At 38.0% G+C, this 18,868-nt stretch overlaps 2 protein-coding genes across 4 annotated transcripts in view; both read left to right on the plus strand.

The window, feature by feature from the left end:
* The window catches only part of pcloa (piccolo presynaptic cytomatrix protein a), a 51,058-nt gene extending 35,842 nt beyond the window's left edge, over positions 1-15,216 (plus strand). For 2 of the 3 annotated variants that reach the window (XM_081364489.1, XM_081364490.1), the window contains one exon: positions 120-228. In XM_081364489.1, coding sequence (XP_081220615.1) covers positions 120-121 — 2 coding nt within the window. In that variant the 3' untranslated portion in view covers positions 122-228. Of the gene's footprint in view, positions 1-119; positions 229-481; positions 544-637; positions 832-934; positions 986-1,318; positions 1,450-4,153; positions 4,248-5,594; positions 5,667-5,855; positions 6,106-6,590; positions 6,780-7,938; positions 8,101-10,107; positions 10,250-10,416; positions 10,473-11,187; positions 11,323-12,017; positions 12,164-12,254 lie in introns of those variants that run through there. The other variant, XM_081364491.1, reaches the window with a different exon arrangement.
* Positions 15,217-15,568: 352 nt separating this feature from the next.
* ankrd16 (ankyrin repeat domain 16) lies at positions 15,569-18,279 on the plus strand. The gene is made up of 7 exons (XM_081364516.1): positions 15,569-16,036; positions 16,949-17,169; positions 17,256-17,298; positions 17,380-17,488; positions 17,579-17,740; positions 17,839-17,917; positions 18,032-18,279. Exons 1-7 carry the CDS (start codon positions 15,702-15,704, stop codon positions 18,184-18,186), a joined length of 1,104 nt encoding a protein of 367 aa, XP_081220642.1. The 5' UTR covers positions 15,569-15,701; the 3' UTR covers positions 18,187-18,279.
* The last annotated feature ends 589 nt before the right edge of the window (positions 18,280-18,868 follow it).

An 18,868-nucleotide genomic window follows, 5' to 3' on the forward strand; every position in this document is an offset into this window, starting at 1 on the left:
TGAAAGAGATCACGTGTGTCATTGCAGTGTTGTTTACAGCGTATTTGGTCTCTCAGATAGTGAATAAAATGTATCCAGTGGCTGATTTTGTGTGTCTGTGTGTGTGTGTGTTTTCATAGGAATGCAAGTTCTGGAGTGGAACAGCGTTTGCTTGACTGGTAAGACGTACGAGGAAGTGCAGGGTCTGGTTGGTCACCAGGTTGGAGAGGCGGAGTTATGTATCAGACTGTGAGTGCCAGATTTGCATAGCTACTAATTTTTACTTTTACTATCTATCTAGAAAGATGTACAATTAAAGAAAAACTAGGAAGGGTTTGTGACTTTAACCAAATAGGAGAGCCAAAAAAGTACATTTTTCAAAGGAACATTAAGTCCAGGAATGTACATTAAGCAAGCAAATGGGGTACATTTTGATTCCATGCTGGCTTAACTGAACTTTTTGTCCTTTGACCATAATTTATCTCTTATCTGTCATTTTCAGAGACCTAAATATGCTGTCTGATTCTGAAAGCTCCCACCTAGACCTTCAAGACCAGAACAAAGGTGGGAACCATCAGTCAGTGGAGAAGACAATCAAATGATAATGTCCTAATTAACCTCAAAGACACTTGACCACTAACTTGCACTTATTATTTAGGAGACAGACCTCCGCGGTCACCAGGTGTAGACCCTAAGCAACTGGCTGCGGAGCTGCAGAAAGTGTCCCAGCAGCAGCTGCCGTCCTCCTCTGCGTCAACACTGGATAAAGCCTCAGCGTCCGCTGGCTCCAGTGCAGTTCCCAGCCCTGGCCAGCCTGGTTCACCCTCTGTCAGCAAGAAACGCCACAGCAAGGTATGTGTATGTCATGCACACACACACACACACTATTATTTTGTGTACAAAGAGTCAAATGCAAAACTATGTATTTTCTTACTGCTGATGTTTTGTTTCTTAGACCTCTGAGGCTGCAAAAACTCAGTCCCACCCAGTGTCAGGAGAGATCCAGGTAGATTTCAGCTCTCATTAACTCAGCTATATGAGTAGCTTATCCAGGCCACGGAAAACCTGAAAACCAGGGAATTTTAAAATTGCGATTTACAGACCTGCAAATGTGGAAATTTCCATAGTCAGTATGACCTTTTCTACTTATGCTCTAAAAAATTTCATCAGCTAGAAATTGCTCTTTATAAGTGCGATCTCTATAAAAAGATCGGCAAAATCGTGCGAATCGTGTCAAAACCCTGCTTATTAATTAACAAAATGTATTTATGCCATATTCATTCACCTTTTCAGTAGTAAAAAGTAGAACAACCATTTCTTTCTTGCTTCAATTTTGCAGCTTCAAATAAATTACGACAAACAGCTGGGAAATCTCATCGTCCATGTTCTTCAAGCTCGAAATCTGGCACCCCGGGACAATAACGGCTACTCGGATCCATTCGTTAAAGTTTACTTGCTGCCGGGTAGAGGGTAAGTAGCTTGTAAAACTCAACTAACTGGAACTGAGTTGTCTCTCATGGATTCAGCCTCAGTGTGAACCATTAGGCTCTGATTCCGTGGGTGCTCGGGGGCTCGAAATGGTCGAGCACCTACAAAAAACATGAGATTTCATATAATATAAATAAATAATAAATACATTTTCATTTTATTTTAACCAATTAAAAAATCGATTGAGATTTGAGAACCTCTCTGATTGAGATTTGAAAACCTCTGATTGGTGGATCTCACATCGGGTTCCAGCAGGTCGTAATACACACAATTCTACCGTTATATTTAGCCTTGCAACATAACAACCTGACACAAAAGCTTGTGCTTTCTGTTTGTTTTTTGCACAATGATAAATTGCATTTTAAGTAATTTACTCTATAATCATCAGCAGTGATTGCTGATGAGCATACATGCTCAAACTTTGTCACGCGCACTTGCGAATCTCTACGTGCTCTTTCTCTAGAATTCTCGTCTCCTGGATTTAATGTTGCCAGAAGCTATCAACGATCAGACTTCCAAGACTGACTGATGAAATAACACTTTTAAATTGTAAAGAAATTAAAGGGTTAGTTCACCCAAAAATGAAAATTCTGTCAGTAATTACTCACCCTCATGTTGTTCCAACCATGTAAGTCTTTCGTTCATCTTCAGAACACAAATTAAGATATTTTTGATGAAATCTGACAGAATTTTGACTCCTCCATAGGCTTCCAGTGTGACCGAAACTCACCGGCCCAGAATAGTTATTAAAACATCGTTAAAATAGTCCAAGTAACTACAGTGGCACTACATTAAGTTTACCATGCGACGAGAATACTTTTTGTGCGCAAAAACAAACAAAAATAACGACTTTATTCCACTTTTCATTTCCTTCTCTCTGGGCCTCGTAGTGTTTTTGCGCTGCGCGTCTGTGTTGCACGTCATCACGCAACACACACATGACCGGCGTCGGCCAATAGTGAGCCTACGTGGTGACGTGTAACACAGACGCGCTACGCATTGTGCGCAAAAACACTACGCGAACCAACTAGAGGCCCAGAGAGAAGGAAATGAAAAGTGGAATAAAGTCGTTATTTTTATTTGTTTTTGCGCACAGAAAGTATTCTCGTCGCTTGATATACTTAAGATTGAGCCACTGGAGTCACTTGGACTATATTAACAATCTCTTTAATAACTTTTCTGGGCCAGCAAGTTTCGGTCACATAGAAGCCTATGGAGGAGTGAAACATGGCTCAGATTTCATCAAAAATATCTTAATTTGTGTTCCGAAGATGAACGAAGGTCTTACGCGGTTGGAACAACATGAGGGTGAGTAATTACTGACAGAATTTTAATTTTTGGGTGAACTAACCCTTTAAGGATCCATCTCTGTATGTTGAATAATTCCATGTACAAATTCAGTCCTCTTGTTATATATTTGATTATTTAATAGTTATTTGAGTTAAGTGCTTATTGTAAAATGGCATTTATTAAATTATTTTATTTAGTGGACCGCTACTGATCATCAGGTATATCAGCAAGAGAGCGACTCGCAACAACACTCATTGAAATAATAAGTGTTTTTGTTTGGTTGGTAATGTATTTGCAGTCCATTTGTTTCTCTTAGTGAGACATGTATAACGAATTCATTAAGCGCACCTTTTAACGGAGAAAAAGACAGTAGCTACTCTTAAAAAACTAACACACAACTGTAATTGGTCACTTTACATGTCATTCAGTCGGCCTGCCTATATAGCTACAGTATGTGAGACGACAGAAAGTGTTAATTTAATACCTGGATTCTTGACTTAAACTAGATAAATTCCTTTTTCACCCTTGGCACTGGAAATTAAGACTCCTAGAGCTGTTATTCAATCCTAGCTGCTACTTTCAAAGAGTTAACGAAACAGAAAATCACTTATCCAGCTGTGATTAGCACCAGGTCCATGGGAAAGACCTGGAAAGGATTATGCATATTCTGTAAGCCCTAGTTTTTAGCTGTTTTTAAAAAAATGATTTTGTGTGTGTGCGTGTGTGTGTGTTTGTCAACGCATTTATGAGTGCAGTAAGTGACTCAGCAAAAGAGGAAAATCAATGGCAGCTCAATTTGTGTGTAAAATGATAGCGCTGATTGATGGTTGTAGGTTGGAGTGTGTGTGTGTGTGTGTGTGTGTGTGTGTGCATCGGATCATTTCTGGCTCTCATCTGATCATGCAGTACTTGGATTGAACCTACAGAAACAGGAGCTCTCCATTTCTCTGCTCCATATGGGCATGAATGCATGAGCTACTACAAAAACACAAACAAACACACACACTTTTGCAATCTTGCACTCATCACTGATTGTTGTCTGTTTTTGCTGCATGCTGGATCTTCACAGTCAGGTCATGGTTGTGCAGAATGCCAGGTATGTGATTCTTTCCTACAGAACATTATACAAGACTTGGCCATGCTTGGACATGAATGGCTTAATAATGTAGGGTTTTGCTCTTTTTACATTTTTATCATTGTTGCTCATTTGATCATTTTCTCAATGTAGTATGTGGTCACAGCAGCAACACAAGTTGACCTATACTAGATGTCCTCCATTGTGCAAACCATTTGTCACCAGTGTGGGTTGTTTCATGTTTCGGTCACTGATGGTTTGTGCCACACTGATATAACTGTACCTCATGGTGACCCCTTGTGGTATGTTATCTAATTGTAGTGCTGAAAACAAAAGAAGGTCCAAACACGTTCAGAAGACCCTGAACCCAGAGTGGAACCAGACTGTCATCTACAAAAATATCCACCTTGAACAGGTGAACTACAAACTCGCAGGCATTTGCATACATCTAGGTTGCGTTTCAGATGTCTGAAAAACCAAAAGAAAAATCTGATTTTACTTTAATGGAATATGCCATGTCAGTTTTGAGATTTCAATTATATGAAAGCTCTTCAGAGAGAATCTCGGGCTTTAGGTGCAAACAGCGAAAAGTCTGTTGTCTCCCAGAAGTACTTTAGTCTAATTAAGACCAAAGAGCTTCTTGAGTTTGTTGAGCTCTCTGAGGCAGCTGCTGACAGATGTGATTGATATGTTTTTACTGGACTATTGAAGCAAGGCAAACAGCTCTTAATTGAGAGAGAAAGGAAGAATGTAGGGAGGTGAGGCTTGTATTGAAAACCATCTGGATTAAATGCTGTAGTGCTGCATATCGTGTTTGATGTGTTTGCTGGTTTAACAGAAAAGATATATTTTATTAGTCAGTATTTTTGTTTTGCTTTCCAGTAAAAATATCTAAAAACAAAATCAATTTACTTCAGAAGCAAAGTTCAGTTTATTTTTCTGAACAAACTGACTTTATTTGTATGAAATGTAGTTAAATCCATACCTAAAACAAGTGAATATGTTATGAATTGTATATATTTTAATATACTACCATGCAGAAGATTGAGGTCTGTAAGATTTTTGTATGTTTTTGAAAGAAGTTTCTTATGCTGACCAAGGCTGCATTTATCTAATCAAAAATACAGTCAAAGCAGTAATTTTGGGGAATATTTTCTATTTTCATATATTTAAAAATGACAAAGCTGAATTTTCAGCATCATTACTCCAGTCTTCAGTGTCATATGATGATTCTTCAGAAATCTTTCTAATATTCTGATTTGGTGCTCAAGAGACATATTTTTGTCAGATGCAAAACCTTGTGCTGCTTAATATTTTTGTGGAAACCATTATACATTTTTACTTAAAAATATATATTTTTGTAACATTATAAATGTCTTTTTTGATAAAAAAAAATAAAAAATCACATTTGATCAATTTTATAATCCTTGCTGAATAAAAGTATAAATTTCTTTAAAAAAAGAAAATTGTATTGACCCCACGTTTAAATGAAATATTGATTCTCATGAAAGTGTATCTTGTTTAAGGATCTTTAAAATATGTTTTTACTGGAAAACATGGCAAAATACTAATGTAGAAAATATTTTTGGAGTGTTTATGAGGTGTCTCCTTCCCCTAATCTAGAGATCAATGGGAGTTATAGAGTTCCATAGAATTACAACATTAAAATAATGTATAGTGATAGAGTCACAAAATAAATCATCTTGCCACTGAATCTGCTCAATCTAATCTTCCACTCTGTGTTTATGTGGTGTGTGTTTAGCTAAGAAAGAAGACACTGGAGGTCAGTGTGTGGGACTACGACAAGAGCTCTGCCAATGACTTCTTGGGAGAGGTGAGGAGCTACAAGTTCTTTAAACACACTTTGAAAAATTAAACACCAGGTTCAGTGTGTCTAAACGATACAGAAGTGTGTATATATATACTGTATATTCAGGTGTCTGAACTTTAAAAAAATGTTTCAGGTGTGAATATCTGGTGCAAAAAATAAATAAATAATGAAATTATGCATGTATGGGGCTAGGTACTAATGGACCTGTCCAATACGGCCCAACTGGACAACGTCCCACGCTGGCTGCCTCTAAAGGAGCAGAGCGAGGGCGAGCATCACCGGCGTTCTCACTCGGGACAGGGCCGCCAGCACTCGCCCAAACCCCACGGAGGACACGGGACCCAGCATTCCCCAAAAACCTCCGGCCACAGCAAGGAGGACTCACCCAAATCCTCGGTCATCAAGAGCCGTAGTCACGGAATCTTCCCTGACCCTGCCAAGGGTAGGACCGCAAGCCGCATGCCACTTCTGCCACTTCTTTCATTTCCAGTCGTGATGTCTTTTCCATTCTTCTATTGCTGTCACTTCTATACATTCTGTCTTCTCTTCCTCTCTCTGTATTGTTCTTGCTTTCACTTGATCTTTCCATCCTGTATTTCTCGAGCTTCCTAGCTTTGGCTTCTTGCTCTCCATATATATGTGTTCAGTTCACAACGGCGCTGAGCTCACCAGCGCTTCACTCCAGCCACCTCACGCAGGGTGTGACAGGGCCGCTCAGACAGGAAGCAGCCTGCTTAGATGCTAACTAGGGCACAATAGTTGGACCTTAAGTATCACATAAGTTGTGTCAGTAGGACACAAGTAACCTAACAAAATAATAATTGTAGTTTATGTAGAATTTAAATAAGAATGGGTTTTTGGAGAATTAAAATGAGTAAATAGGCAAAAGTAGGGAATGAAATGGTAATTTGGTTTTGGTTGTTTTAGACACGCAGGTCCCCACTATTGAGAAATCTCACAGTAGCCCCAGCACGTCGAAGCCGTCCCTCTCCGAGGGCCAATCCCGCCCCCACGGAGGCCCTCGTGCTCATGGCAAAAGTGGCACGGCCCGGGCACACCTTGACGATGCCTCATCAACGGCCGAAGCTGCCGGCCAGCAGCCCCGTCTCCAACCAAGTAAACGACGCAAATAAAACCTCCACAGCATGGCTGCCTTCGCTCTCATCTGTTCCTCCTCCTGTTCTTTTTCATTGCCCTCTTTTGTTTTTTCCTCCCTTTGTTGTTTTCTGGTTTCTCCCTTTTTTATTTTTCTGGTCCCCTTGTGGTCACAGTCTGTCACTTCACTTCCTCACCAGTGTGTTGGGAACACGTCACGTCGTACACACAATTATATAGGAACAGTATTATTCTTTTTCCAAGTTTTTTTAACACTTTTAACAACTTAGTGTTTTAAATAATAAATAGAGGTATATAAGTATATAATAATTTTAAGTAACAGAGCTAAACTATAAACCATCTATTGGTAAATATATGTGAAATAAAAAATATATTTTTCTATAGCATCCTTAAAATGGATGCTTTAAACCTTGAAAGTGTTCCTGCAGTGCATCTAGCATGGTGCTAGCCAAGGTCATGTTTGATTGCCAGGAAACACAATATGCATATGCATAAAATAATGTAGAGTCCAGCTTAAAAAAGTAAAGGGACAAAAACAAAAACAACTAAGATTACTAAGACCTGTCAATCACTGTGAGGAGATCTGACTGCACACGTCAGGCACCTAGTCATGTAGACTTGTCCATTTACCCCACAGGGACAAGCTAGAACCTTGCTTCTGGGGTTATTTTAGGTAAAACTGACTTAACTTACCACTTTATTAAAGTTAGAGAGCAAATAATCATCCCTGATCAACACATAGCACCATGTTTTGCCCACTTGAGCCCTTCACGGCAGCCCAACAACCTTTCTTTTAACTCCTCTTTTATTTATCCCATTGAGTTGTTTTCTGTCCCAGACGGCCGGCTTTTCAGCAGCTACCCCAGTCCACCAAGATGGCCGTGCATGTGGCTGCCCGCTCCTTAAAGCACCATCCCACCCTGCCTCCACTCTCTCTGCGTCTCTCGCTGGCCTACACTGCACCTCAGTCGACGCTGTAAGCCCGAGCCGGGCCGTGCGCACTGTGGCTGCATGTGACTATGACCTACAGTAAAAGCTGGTGGTGTCCATGTTGTGACGAGTTCATACTCTGAGTCTCCATCTCGCCCCCCTTCTCCCCTCTTCAAACCTCCCCTCCTTCTTGCCCCCCCCCCACCCCATGGCTGATATATGGCCCCAGCCCAAAATGGCCGCCTCGACCCGAGGCACCACCGGCACAGCGTAATTGGTGTGCTCACCATTCAGAGAGCCCCGTCCGAGTCGCCGGCCAATGAGATCCCTGAAGGCCGACACCTGACCCTCAGGAAAGCCATGTCTGAAGAGAGGCCACAGCCGGACGGAGGTGAGAGTTGTCTCGTATGATTGCCAATAACAGCAAGAGAGAGAGAGCGAGAGGATGTTGAGTTACTAACGCACATCTAACTAGAGGAACTAGCTGAGGACACTGAAAATAGAAAAGGGCGTAGCCTATTTGAGCCAGCAAAAGGCACTGCGGGAAGGAAACGCTATCCGAAGGGCCGTTCCGAACGAAAGTGAGCAGCTGGATCCCTTTACACAACACCGTTAATTTGCAGTTTATGATAACGTGAACCTTGGTGGTGCATCTTTTACGATTTGTTTTGAAACCTGAAGAAATGTATTTATTTTAAAACCCTCAGTTGCTCTCAGACACCCCAGGACTAAATATTTCTTTACATATTTAAGTAGAGGTTTTATAGCACACAAGTCGAAAAATATACATTTGAATTAAAGACACAAAGTAACAGTATTTGAGGTTTTATCAGCAATCTTAACAGACATTAGCATTTTTTATCAAGTTAAAACCCTATTCACACCAAGATGAATGCTGCATTCAATAAACAGCAGGTAATTCATCTATTCAGATCGTCATGAACATTTACCTGGAACATTTTTATGGAGAGGTGTTCTGATCCCTTTTCATTTGCACTTTGAATAAAATTGGCCAACCAATAAGAGTTCATTTTCTCCATTTGCTTGGAGATGCTGCTGTAAATAGCAGTGTAAGAATCCGGACCCTGCTCTCTTTACTTTTGTATTTGATGTCGTTTATTAACATCATAGCGCATACAAAATCTGAACGGCTGTTTAAAAACATGTAACTGCTGTTTGACTTGTTTCTTCTCTGTGACAAGTGGGTGTCAGAAATGAAAAGTTGCAAATAAGAAATCAAATACTGAGACAAACAAAAGAATATTAATAAAAAAGCTTTTCCGTAAGCGCCATCTACTGCCAGAGAGTGAAATTGCACTTTCATTCAACCTGTCTGCCGTTAATTTCTATTTTTATTTTTCCGTATTTGTCTAAACCAGGTTTGCCAGGTCTGTGCAACAAAAGTAGCCCAATGGCCAGTCAAAAGTATCCCAAAAATTGCCCAATGCGATTTTCTTTGTCGGGCGGCCGAATTCTCCACTGAATTTGTACGTCTGGGGGGAGTTTTGGGGGTGTGGGAGCGTTTACCTATGACAAGAACTTAAAAGTAGCCCAATTCTGTGTGAAAACCATGGACAACACTGGTCTGAACAGACAAATCGCATGTGAAAATCTGACCAAATTTTTGTACCAAACATTTCTGTTGGTGAACAGGCTTTCAGAGTGAGTAGGGCCTAGTGATGCTCACTTCCGACTGGAATTCGCCCTTTGCCACTTCACAGGAAATTCATGCAGCGAGTCTCAGTCTCATTCAACAGTTCAGCAACGTGCTTCCCTAAAACCAGGGGACAAAACAGTAGCGTCGACTGTGATGGGAAACTCTAGAAAGGAGCACTGACCCCCTGACCATCCCTAAAGAGTCTCGTAAGATGCCTGGTGTTAGCGTTACCGTTGCTGAATCTGTTTGAAAAAGACTGTGTGCATGAATTACGTGCCAAAATCATGCATCCCACGTCACACCATCGCCATCACTCTCAGTCAAACACTCCGAAATGCAACAACAGTAAAAGAATCGAATTTGATTAAATGGAAGTAACTATTAAAATAAACTTAGCATAACGCTAACAGAATTAGCATAATGTAGTTACTCAGGCAAAATACTTAATGTGCAAAACTCAAACACACAGTTTACTAATGAACAGTTTAATTTGTTCTGTCTGTGCTTTTGCTTCTGTCATCTGATGTCTGCTTAGCATATCTCTGTCTGTGATATTTCCTTTCATTTATGGAGTGCTGTCATGCTTTCTTTAAATGTTGCCAGCAGTGCCAGTATATATTTGTGTGTATGTGTGAGTATGTTTTTGAGTGGATATGTGGACATCTACCCCATAATTGATAGTTGCCAGTCGTAAGTAGTGTATGTGACTTGTGCAACTCACATAGTCCACTTCAAAAACAGCATCCCGCAGCCATAGATCTGGTGATGCTCCTGTTACTGCAGCCTCATTGGACAGCGGTCTGAGTGGCAGTGCCTTTAGCCTATTGGATGAAGAGGGCGGGACCAATGCAGTGGATAGCGCCATCTTCCAGGTTCCAAGATTGTGAGTGCTTTTCTGTATGACTCTTATAATAATTGCTAATCGATCAAGTTTTGTTTAAGAAAATCTAATTTCTTGGTTTTAATTTGCAGTATATCTAGAGCACTTTTATTTATGAATTTTATGAATCACTCCATGTGTACTCTGACCTGATGTTGTTTATTATTTAGTGGAAAGATTCCAAATGGCACAGAAGCTGGGAAATCTGCTCATGGAGATACAGAGGGTAATGTTTGCATGGGATGTTGTGTGGTTTGGAGATTATTTGTGCATGTTTGTATCAATAGCAGTATATTTGAGCCTATAATACTGCAGCAAAGAAATTTAATTACTTCTATATTATATATAATAATAATAATAATTATATATATATATATATATTAGATTGTTTTAAATCATATTATATTATAGTTTTATGTAAACTACAGTTCAAGAGTTTTAGGGTCTGTACATTTTTTTTTTAAATTTAGAAAGAAGCCTCTTTTGCGCACCAAGGCTGTATTTTATTATTTATTTAATCAAAATCTTAAATGATCTTTCAAAAATGATTTGTTTTCTATTTTAATATATTTTAAAATGGAGTTTATTACTGTGATGAGAACAGAACTTTTTAAATAAAATCTTTTGTAACATTATTAATGCTTTACTGACACTTTTGATCAATTTATTGGATCATTGCTGAGCAAAAGTATTAATTTATTAATTTAAATGTAACAAAAAATCTTACTGGCCCCAAACTTTTGAATAGCATTACATTATATTGTATTATATTATTATTTTATCTATGCCTTATCTAAGTGTAGAATAATATAGTTCCTCGTGGCTTAATCTATTTCCTATGCCGTGTTATTTATTCACAGAATGTGGAAAGAAAAGATACAGAGATAAGAAATGGGAAGAAGAACTGAGATATTGACGTGTCTGTGTATGTGTGCGCTTAGGTAAGACTCAGGTGATGGGGGAAATAAAGATCGCCCTGAAGAAGGAGATGAAGACAGAGGGAGAACACCTGGTGCTTGAGATCCTTCAGTGCAGAAACATCACCTACAAATTTAAATCTCCCGACCACCTCCCGGGTAACAAGACACATAACAGCAAACACGTTCACTCACGCTTATTATAACATCGATTTGATATACAGTTGATATACGCATTTCTTCATTGATATAAACTTGAAATAAACTAAACTAGGCTTTAGTTTACACCATAGCCCAGCAAAAACTACATTTGCTACTTGCTATTGCTTATCGATAGCTGATGGCATTAGGGGGAGGGACTGACTAACCCTAGTGAGCATCTGATTGGACAAAAACTTGTCAACGCCTGTGGGTGCAACATGAGTCGTCAGTATGTTTGGCCCATTTTCCCTCTGCATATTTACATAATATTTATTTTGTTGGGGAATATACTAGCATGATGCTACATAATAGCATTGGCCTCAAAGCTAACAGGCAGGAATTTAATTTCTGTCAGAATTAACCCAATTTCTGAAGTTTAGAGTAAATTTTGGATGCAGATTTTAATGCAGTCCTGCAGGCATTTGTTTAATCTCAAAGTATCATTTGCTTGATTATACAGTACAATTAACCGTTTCTTATATTTTGGGTTGAAATTGTTTGAACTTATCCTTTTACGTTCTAAAGGACAGCTTCCCTTGCACTTTAGAGATGTCACAATGCATTATGATTATAAATTACCACTTTATAATAAAGAAATAAGCATTCATAGATGTAATGAAAGCTCAGTACTTACTGTTGATGTTCTTTTACAGACCTGTATGTGAAACTATATGTGGTGAATGTGGCCACTCAGAAAAGAATCATCAAGAAGAAGACCAGAGTGTGTCGTCATGATCGCGAACCGTCTTTCAACGAAACTTTCCGCTTCTGCATGAACCCCACAGGTCATTCCATTCAGGTACGGCATCGATGCACCCTGTGCACATGCATAAAATGTTATCCAACTTAAAGTAATGAATCGTAATTCATGTTTATTCCCATCCTTGCAGCTATTTCTTGTTTCAAATGGAGGCAAGTTCGTAAAGAAGACCCTAATTGGCGAAGCCTACGTGTGGCTGGATAAGGTAGACCTGCGGAAACGGGTGGTGAGCTGGCACAAGCTGCTGGCCAGCACAGCTCAGATACACTCCTAAAGACGGCGGTCAGATGAGGCGCGAGGACATAACAGGCAGTGGAGTCGCACATCTCTGCCACACTCTTTGGGACTAAACTGAGCTGAATTTGGAGGGCCTACACAGGGAGCTTCCCGATTGCACTGGCACGTGTGATTGTGTTAACCCAAGCCAAGGAGAAACAGGTGTATAATGGTGTTTACAGGAAAGATCTGACCTTTTGTGACAAGATGCAGATCTCTATGTTGGGAAAAGCTCAAAAAATTGAGCAGGAGATTGACACAATGTTCATACGTGTATGAGTACATGCACTTTCACAATCACTCACACATATTTATACTGGTGTATGTATAATAATATGTGTACATTGGTCCACAACAGACAGTTAGTTGATAGAGTGAACATTTCCAGTAACTTTCCCGTTTGTGCATTATTCATATGAGAACATTATGATTATTTACAGATAGATATCATATACATTATTTTTGTACGATAAAGACGAATTCAGTTTAGATATTTATCGTTATTTTACATTCCCTCCCAGATATTATTATGTGTTGAAAGAACTGATATTTAAAGCATATTATCGATGGATTAGAAGAGTATTTTATGGTATATTATAGACAGAATGAAATGAATGAAATAGGATTTATTGGGTGTTGTGATGACTCGTTGTGTCAGTAAGGTTATTTCCACTCACAGAAGTAACACTTTTGTCTTTCGCTGTGCGACACTGAATTCAGAAATACAGAAAGACTCTATGAATCAAAAAGTGGATAATAACAAAGCATTTAAATGTTTAAGAAAACTGCCGGTCTCTAATGACTCACACAGAAATGAATAGAAAGTGTTTGCTGATTTTTATGATTTGCTCATTTGATGAATGTTTCAAGACGAAATATCACCAATATGCAGCAGCATCAGTTGAAAATGTCAAATCCAGCACTGTTATATGATTTGCACTTTGTGTCTAGCATTTTACGAATGTAGGTTGATCGTTTTTTTCTGAGTTTTCGTCAAAAAAGCGGAACATCCTGCCATTTACAGCAGTAAAAACACTGTCAACCCCCCGCACAAACACGTACGCATCGGTCTCTCTTGATTACTCGAGGATTAGAGTTTGAATGGGTCAATGTAGTGTCTGTCCAGATGTTGAAGTCATCATATTGCTGATACAATGCTGATATTATGTTTTATTTAAAAAAATTTAAAAACTCCTTAACACTCAGGTTTTCGATGAAAAGGCCTTGCTTAAATGTTATTGACTTATCTTTGATCAAGTAAGTTCAGCTTAAGGCGATAACAATGAGGATCAGGGTGATGATATCACAAACTGTTCATTTTTAATTTTACTGATCATTTTGGCTAACTGCAATTATCTTCTCGGTTTACATGTCTAACAGGAGACATTGAGACGCTGAGCGCACCATCTTGTACTTTCAGAAAAGTGTGGCCACCTCGCAATGCAGACACTTAAATCAAATGCCATTAGTGTTATTTATATGTTGTTTTTATGTTTTTATGCCTTGAAACTTACGATATGTGGATACAACCTTTACAACACATAACCCAGCCATTTTACAGGTCGAGCACTTACAGATATTTCACTCAAACGTCCAGCGTTAAGGGTTAAGTCGACCTTTAACCTGTGCCAAACTACCAAAATCCGCAGGTTCTGTGTATGTTATTCTATGCAACCGAAAATGCATCTGGTGTACTTATTGTTTAGTGGTCGGAGGACAGATAAAGCATTACGAATGAGGACTTTTTTATTTTTGTATGTTTTTTTTCACATGGTAAATATGTTTGTTTATATATAATAATAATAATATATTGGTTGTATCTTTTGCTTGATGCTTGTTTTATTCATTTTTTTATGCTATATTGAGGTCATGTAACAATGAGTTTGCAAAAACCTAGGGTAGTTATCCTACTCAACTATTTAACTGCTAGTTATGTACATGCTATGTACGTGTTTACAAGATCATAGCAGACTGGTATGTCATTCTCGTCCCTTCAAACACAGTGTCTGGAAACACAACTATCTCACTGCACTCAGCTTTATATACAATACTCAGCTTTCATTACATATTCTGATCTCCCAGAATGTGTGTGTGTTTTTTTATTATATATATATGTTTACAAATTAGATGAGAAAAAAAAAAGCATCATATAACAAATTGTCACATGAATTCATACGCAGCCTCCTTTGAATAATTCATGCATGCTCTTAATTTCACGTCGCCACACTAACTCTTTCACCTCTGCAAAACAAAGAAAAATAAACAAAAAGAAGCCATGTAAATAAAAATAATAATTTTCTTTTTGTACAAATATGATCTTGTATTAGTTTTCTGGTTCAACGAAGAGCATGTGTGAGGGAAAGGAGCAGAGCGATTGTGTTTTGATCTGTGTGTTACATGTTGTACATGCACTAAGGTAAAAGCTTTCCCCATGCTTGCCTCTGATGGACTGGATTTGACCTGCACAACAGACACCAGTTTAACCCTGTATAATATAGAACAGATGTTGACCTTACTGACTCAAAAGTAGAATCAGGAAACGTATGGTGTTTTCACTTTGGATGTTGCATGTTTTGTTGGTGGTTTGTTCATACTATTTTTGTGTCCAGATTCTATTTACAAAAAGAGAAAAAGATTATGAAAAATTAATCAAATCTAAATATGTATGCTGACTGTACAAAGATATGCTTGTATAATCCATCTGGTTTTCCACTTAATGTAAACTGATGAAAAAAAAAATCAAACTGTCATGGTTTTTGTGGTTGTACACAAACGGTATTGATAAATTATGCAAATTGTGCTGTAATAAAAGGCTAATGCCCCAAGTCAAAATATTAAATACTATATGTACAATTATCCTGGAGGTGAATTCATTTGTAAGCCACTTTCACACCTTTTTATCTTTCTATCACATAATTCTGTCCGTCTGCCTGTCTCTATCTGTCTGTCTATCTATCTATATGCTTGTCTGTCTTTATCGATCTGTCTGTCTGTCTATCTATCTATCTTTCTATCTATCAGTCACAATGCTTTGCTATTGTACTTTATATTTTTCTTGTTTTATGAGATCTGTGCGAATATTGTATTTTACAAAGATAAAAACAACATTTTAAAAAATATAAATAAAGGGACTTTTATTTTGAAGAAAATGTCAATGTTCGTCTCGTCACAATTTAACCGACCGACCACGCAGTAATCACGCTGGAGGTCTCTGTTGTTATCATTTCAACATTAATTAATCACTGTCGTGTGTATTTTTAACCTTTAAAGTAGTCTATTTAACAGGATTTGATTGAGCCAAATGGAGGAAGAAAGCACATTAAAACACTTAATCAAAGCAATTCAACATGGAGAGCTGTGCACAGTTAAACAGCAACTCAATGAGCACGTAAACAAGCAGTCTGTCATCTGTACTCATTTTGGAAAATCTGGAGATACTTTGCTGCACTATGCTGCCAGAAATGGACACATGGACATTTTGCGTTATTTGGTCGAGGAGCTCAACATGGACATTGATGTGTACAATAACGACTACAAGAGAGCTCTGCATGAGGCTTCTTCCATGGGTCATTGTGAGTGTGTGCGGTATCTCATTGCCAGGGGAGCGAAAATAGACAGTTTGAAGAAAGCAGACTGGTACGTCAAATAAAAAATAAAAAAAAAAAATGCGCGAATTTGCATGTAGGAGTGTATGTAATATCGAATCAGGAAACTGCATAGATCTCAACGCCTTCGATAGCTCAGTTGGTAGAGCGGAGGACTGTAGAGGTTAAATGCTGTCATCCTTAGGTCGCTGGTTCGAATCCGGCTCGAAGGATATGTTTTTATCCTAATTCACAAAACACATGTAAAGTACACAATGAAGTATAACAATTAGAATGTATTATAAAAAAAATACGTTGAAGTATACTAAAATTGAAATAAAAATAAATGAAAGCTAAGTAGAAATGTTTACAAAAGCATATTCCTAAATTTCTAAAATTTAAAATCAAAGCTAAAATATAAAATTACTATAGTAAAATATAAATATTTGATTGTATCTATTTTTATTTTAAACAGATTCAATTAAATGAAATATACAATGAAAAGTAGGCTACTTAAGGAATATGCAGTTTTTAGATTTAAAGAATAGCTAAAATGTGTCCAAAAATGAAAAGTAAATAAATAAATGAATTATAATAACTGTTTTTGTAAATTTGCACTTAAAGTATAAATTGTTTAGAGCACATATATTTATGGGCAGTGAAGTCTATTTTTGAGTGATTATTTTTATACTCTTTACATGTACATCAGTATTATTTTAGTATTATTTATATTGTAGTATTTATTTATATTTTAAATTTGAGCAGTTTCTCGTTTCTCATTTTCATCTGTTTTTTAAGTTGAAGTTTTTATCTAATATGTATTATTTATTATTATTTCATCTTAATTTCAACTTTTTTTAATAGTTTTACGGTAGTTTTAATTTTAGTTAACAATAACAACACTGCTCTTTGTTCTTGTTCAGCTTTGCTGAGTTTGAACAAAACTGACTTTTAACCTCTCTAGGACCCCTCTTATGATGGCTTGTACCCGACGAAACCTTGAGGTCGTCCTGGAGCTGCTGGCTCACGGTGCTGACCCAATGCTGCAGAATAAGGATGGATGGAACTCATTCCACATTGCATGCAGAGAAGGAGATCCAGCCATCATACACCACCTCCTACTGGCCAAACCTGAGGTCTGGAAGACAAAGAGCAAGACTGGCAGGACGCCCCTCCACACGGCTGGTATGGAAGCACAGGAATTAATGTGTTTTCAAATTGCCATATGATGCATTTATGTATCTTTTTTCCATGCCATTTTCTCACCCAAGCTATGCACGGCTGTGAGGATGCAGTGAAGATCCTGCTTAAAAGGTAACATTGAGTCTGTGTTTTGTGAATAGCACAGGTCCTTATTTTATACTGTAGCTCACATGGTTTGCATTGTTAATTCAGTTGTTGCTATGAGCCTGATGGGAAGGACAGTTGTGGAGTCACACCATTTATGGATGCCATAAGGAATGGACACATAGCTATTGCGAAATTGCTCCTTGAGAACCACCAGGTACGCACATATTTTGCACATATCATTAACTCATGTCGTTTTTCCTTTATTAGAAGTGAGCATGTTTTTGTACTGGTTTATCTGGTTTAGGTATGTCCCTCAGCAGGAGATATTCTCGGAGCGCAGCCCCTTCACCAGGCCTCTGTTACTGCTCAAGAAGAAGCACTTTCTTTCCTTGTGCGTCACCTTGGTATGGATATAAACTCAAGAGCCACAAAACTGGATCTGACTGCATTGCACTATGCTGCTAAGGTTGTATCGGTTGCATTAAACATGAACCACAGTTAAGATAACACTTTCAGAAAGCTTCCTCTTCTGATCTGGCTTTAATCTCGATGCTCACTTTTCAGGAAGGTCACACAAGCACCATAAAAACACTGCTTTCCCTGGGCGCTGATCTTCATGCAAGGGACACTAAAGGAAGATCAGGTAGGAGGAGGACACTTTACAGTGTATTCCACTGCATGCCACCTTAAGGAGATGCCATAATTGGGATCTTTTTAATTAGAAAGCATAGTGAAAATATTTTTGAAATGTTTGCAGCTCTACATGTGGCCTGCATTGGCCAGCATGCGGACGCCGTTAAGACACTACTGCAGCTGGGACTCAGAGATACTGAAGACAACACCGGCAGTACAGCAAGACAGTATGCCATAAAAACTAACATTAAAGAAGTGTTTGAAAGTCTTGAAATGTAATCGCTGTGTCAATTAAATAAATAATTGCTTTGAATGAATATTAAGCAAAAGTGGAGATACAAAGTTACAAAATAAATGCTTTTTATGAAAGTCATTGATTTATTTATTTTAAAAAGGGACAGTGTACAATAATCTATATGAAAATAAAAAAAGACAAGGTATTGTTATGGATTAAATAATAATAAAAATGAAATTATCAGTTTTAATAATAGAGGTAGCAACCAACTCAAACTCTAATTGATTGTGGTGTAGGATTCCACTGATGTGATGCTCTGAATGAAAAAAAACAGCTTGACCAAAGAAGTTTTCCTACATTGAATTATGCAATCCGCTCTAGTTGCACTTCTAGTTACTCTGTTTTCAATAGTTTTAAAATGAATAAAATCAGCCAGAGGAGGAGGAGCTAAACCATACATAATCTTATGAACTACTTATGAACAAACACCCAACTTAATGAGGTTTTCCCAGCCAAGTAAGCTATTATTTAAAATGTTTAAGTGCTTGTTTGTATAATATTGTTTTAGAGCTATGAAATGTGTATTAGACCAGCTTGTCAAACAATATGTGAAACGAGAAAGAATCATTGAGTGAAAATATATCTTTGCAGCCTCATTTGATAAAGAATTTCTAATAAACCTAAAATTATTAGAAATTTAAATTTGGTTAAATATAGGTTGAATTT

The sequence above is a fragment of the Scardinius erythrophthalmus genome (genome assembly GCF_964197995.2).
Source record: "Scardinius erythrophthalmus genome assembly, chromosome: 4".
In the NCBI taxonomy this organism is placed as follows: Eukaryota; Metazoa; Chordata; class Actinopteri; order Cypriniformes; family Leuciscidae; genus Scardinius; species Scardinius erythrophthalmus.

Excerpts from the sequence above, each read along its gene's own strand:
- ankrd16 (XM_081364516.1), top strand. The coding sequence starts at position 15,702 with ATGGAGGAAGAAAGCACATTAAAACACTTAATCAAAGCAATTCAACAT. Across the intron at positions 16,037-16,948 it reads AGTTTGAAGAAAGCAGACTG|GACCCCTCTTATGATGGCTT; the intron begins GTACGTCAAATA and ends TAACCTCTCTAG. Across the intron at positions 17,299-17,379 it reads GTGAAGATCCTGCTTAAAAG|TTGTTGCTATGAGCCTGATG; the intron begins GTAACATTGAGT and ends TTGTTAATTCAG.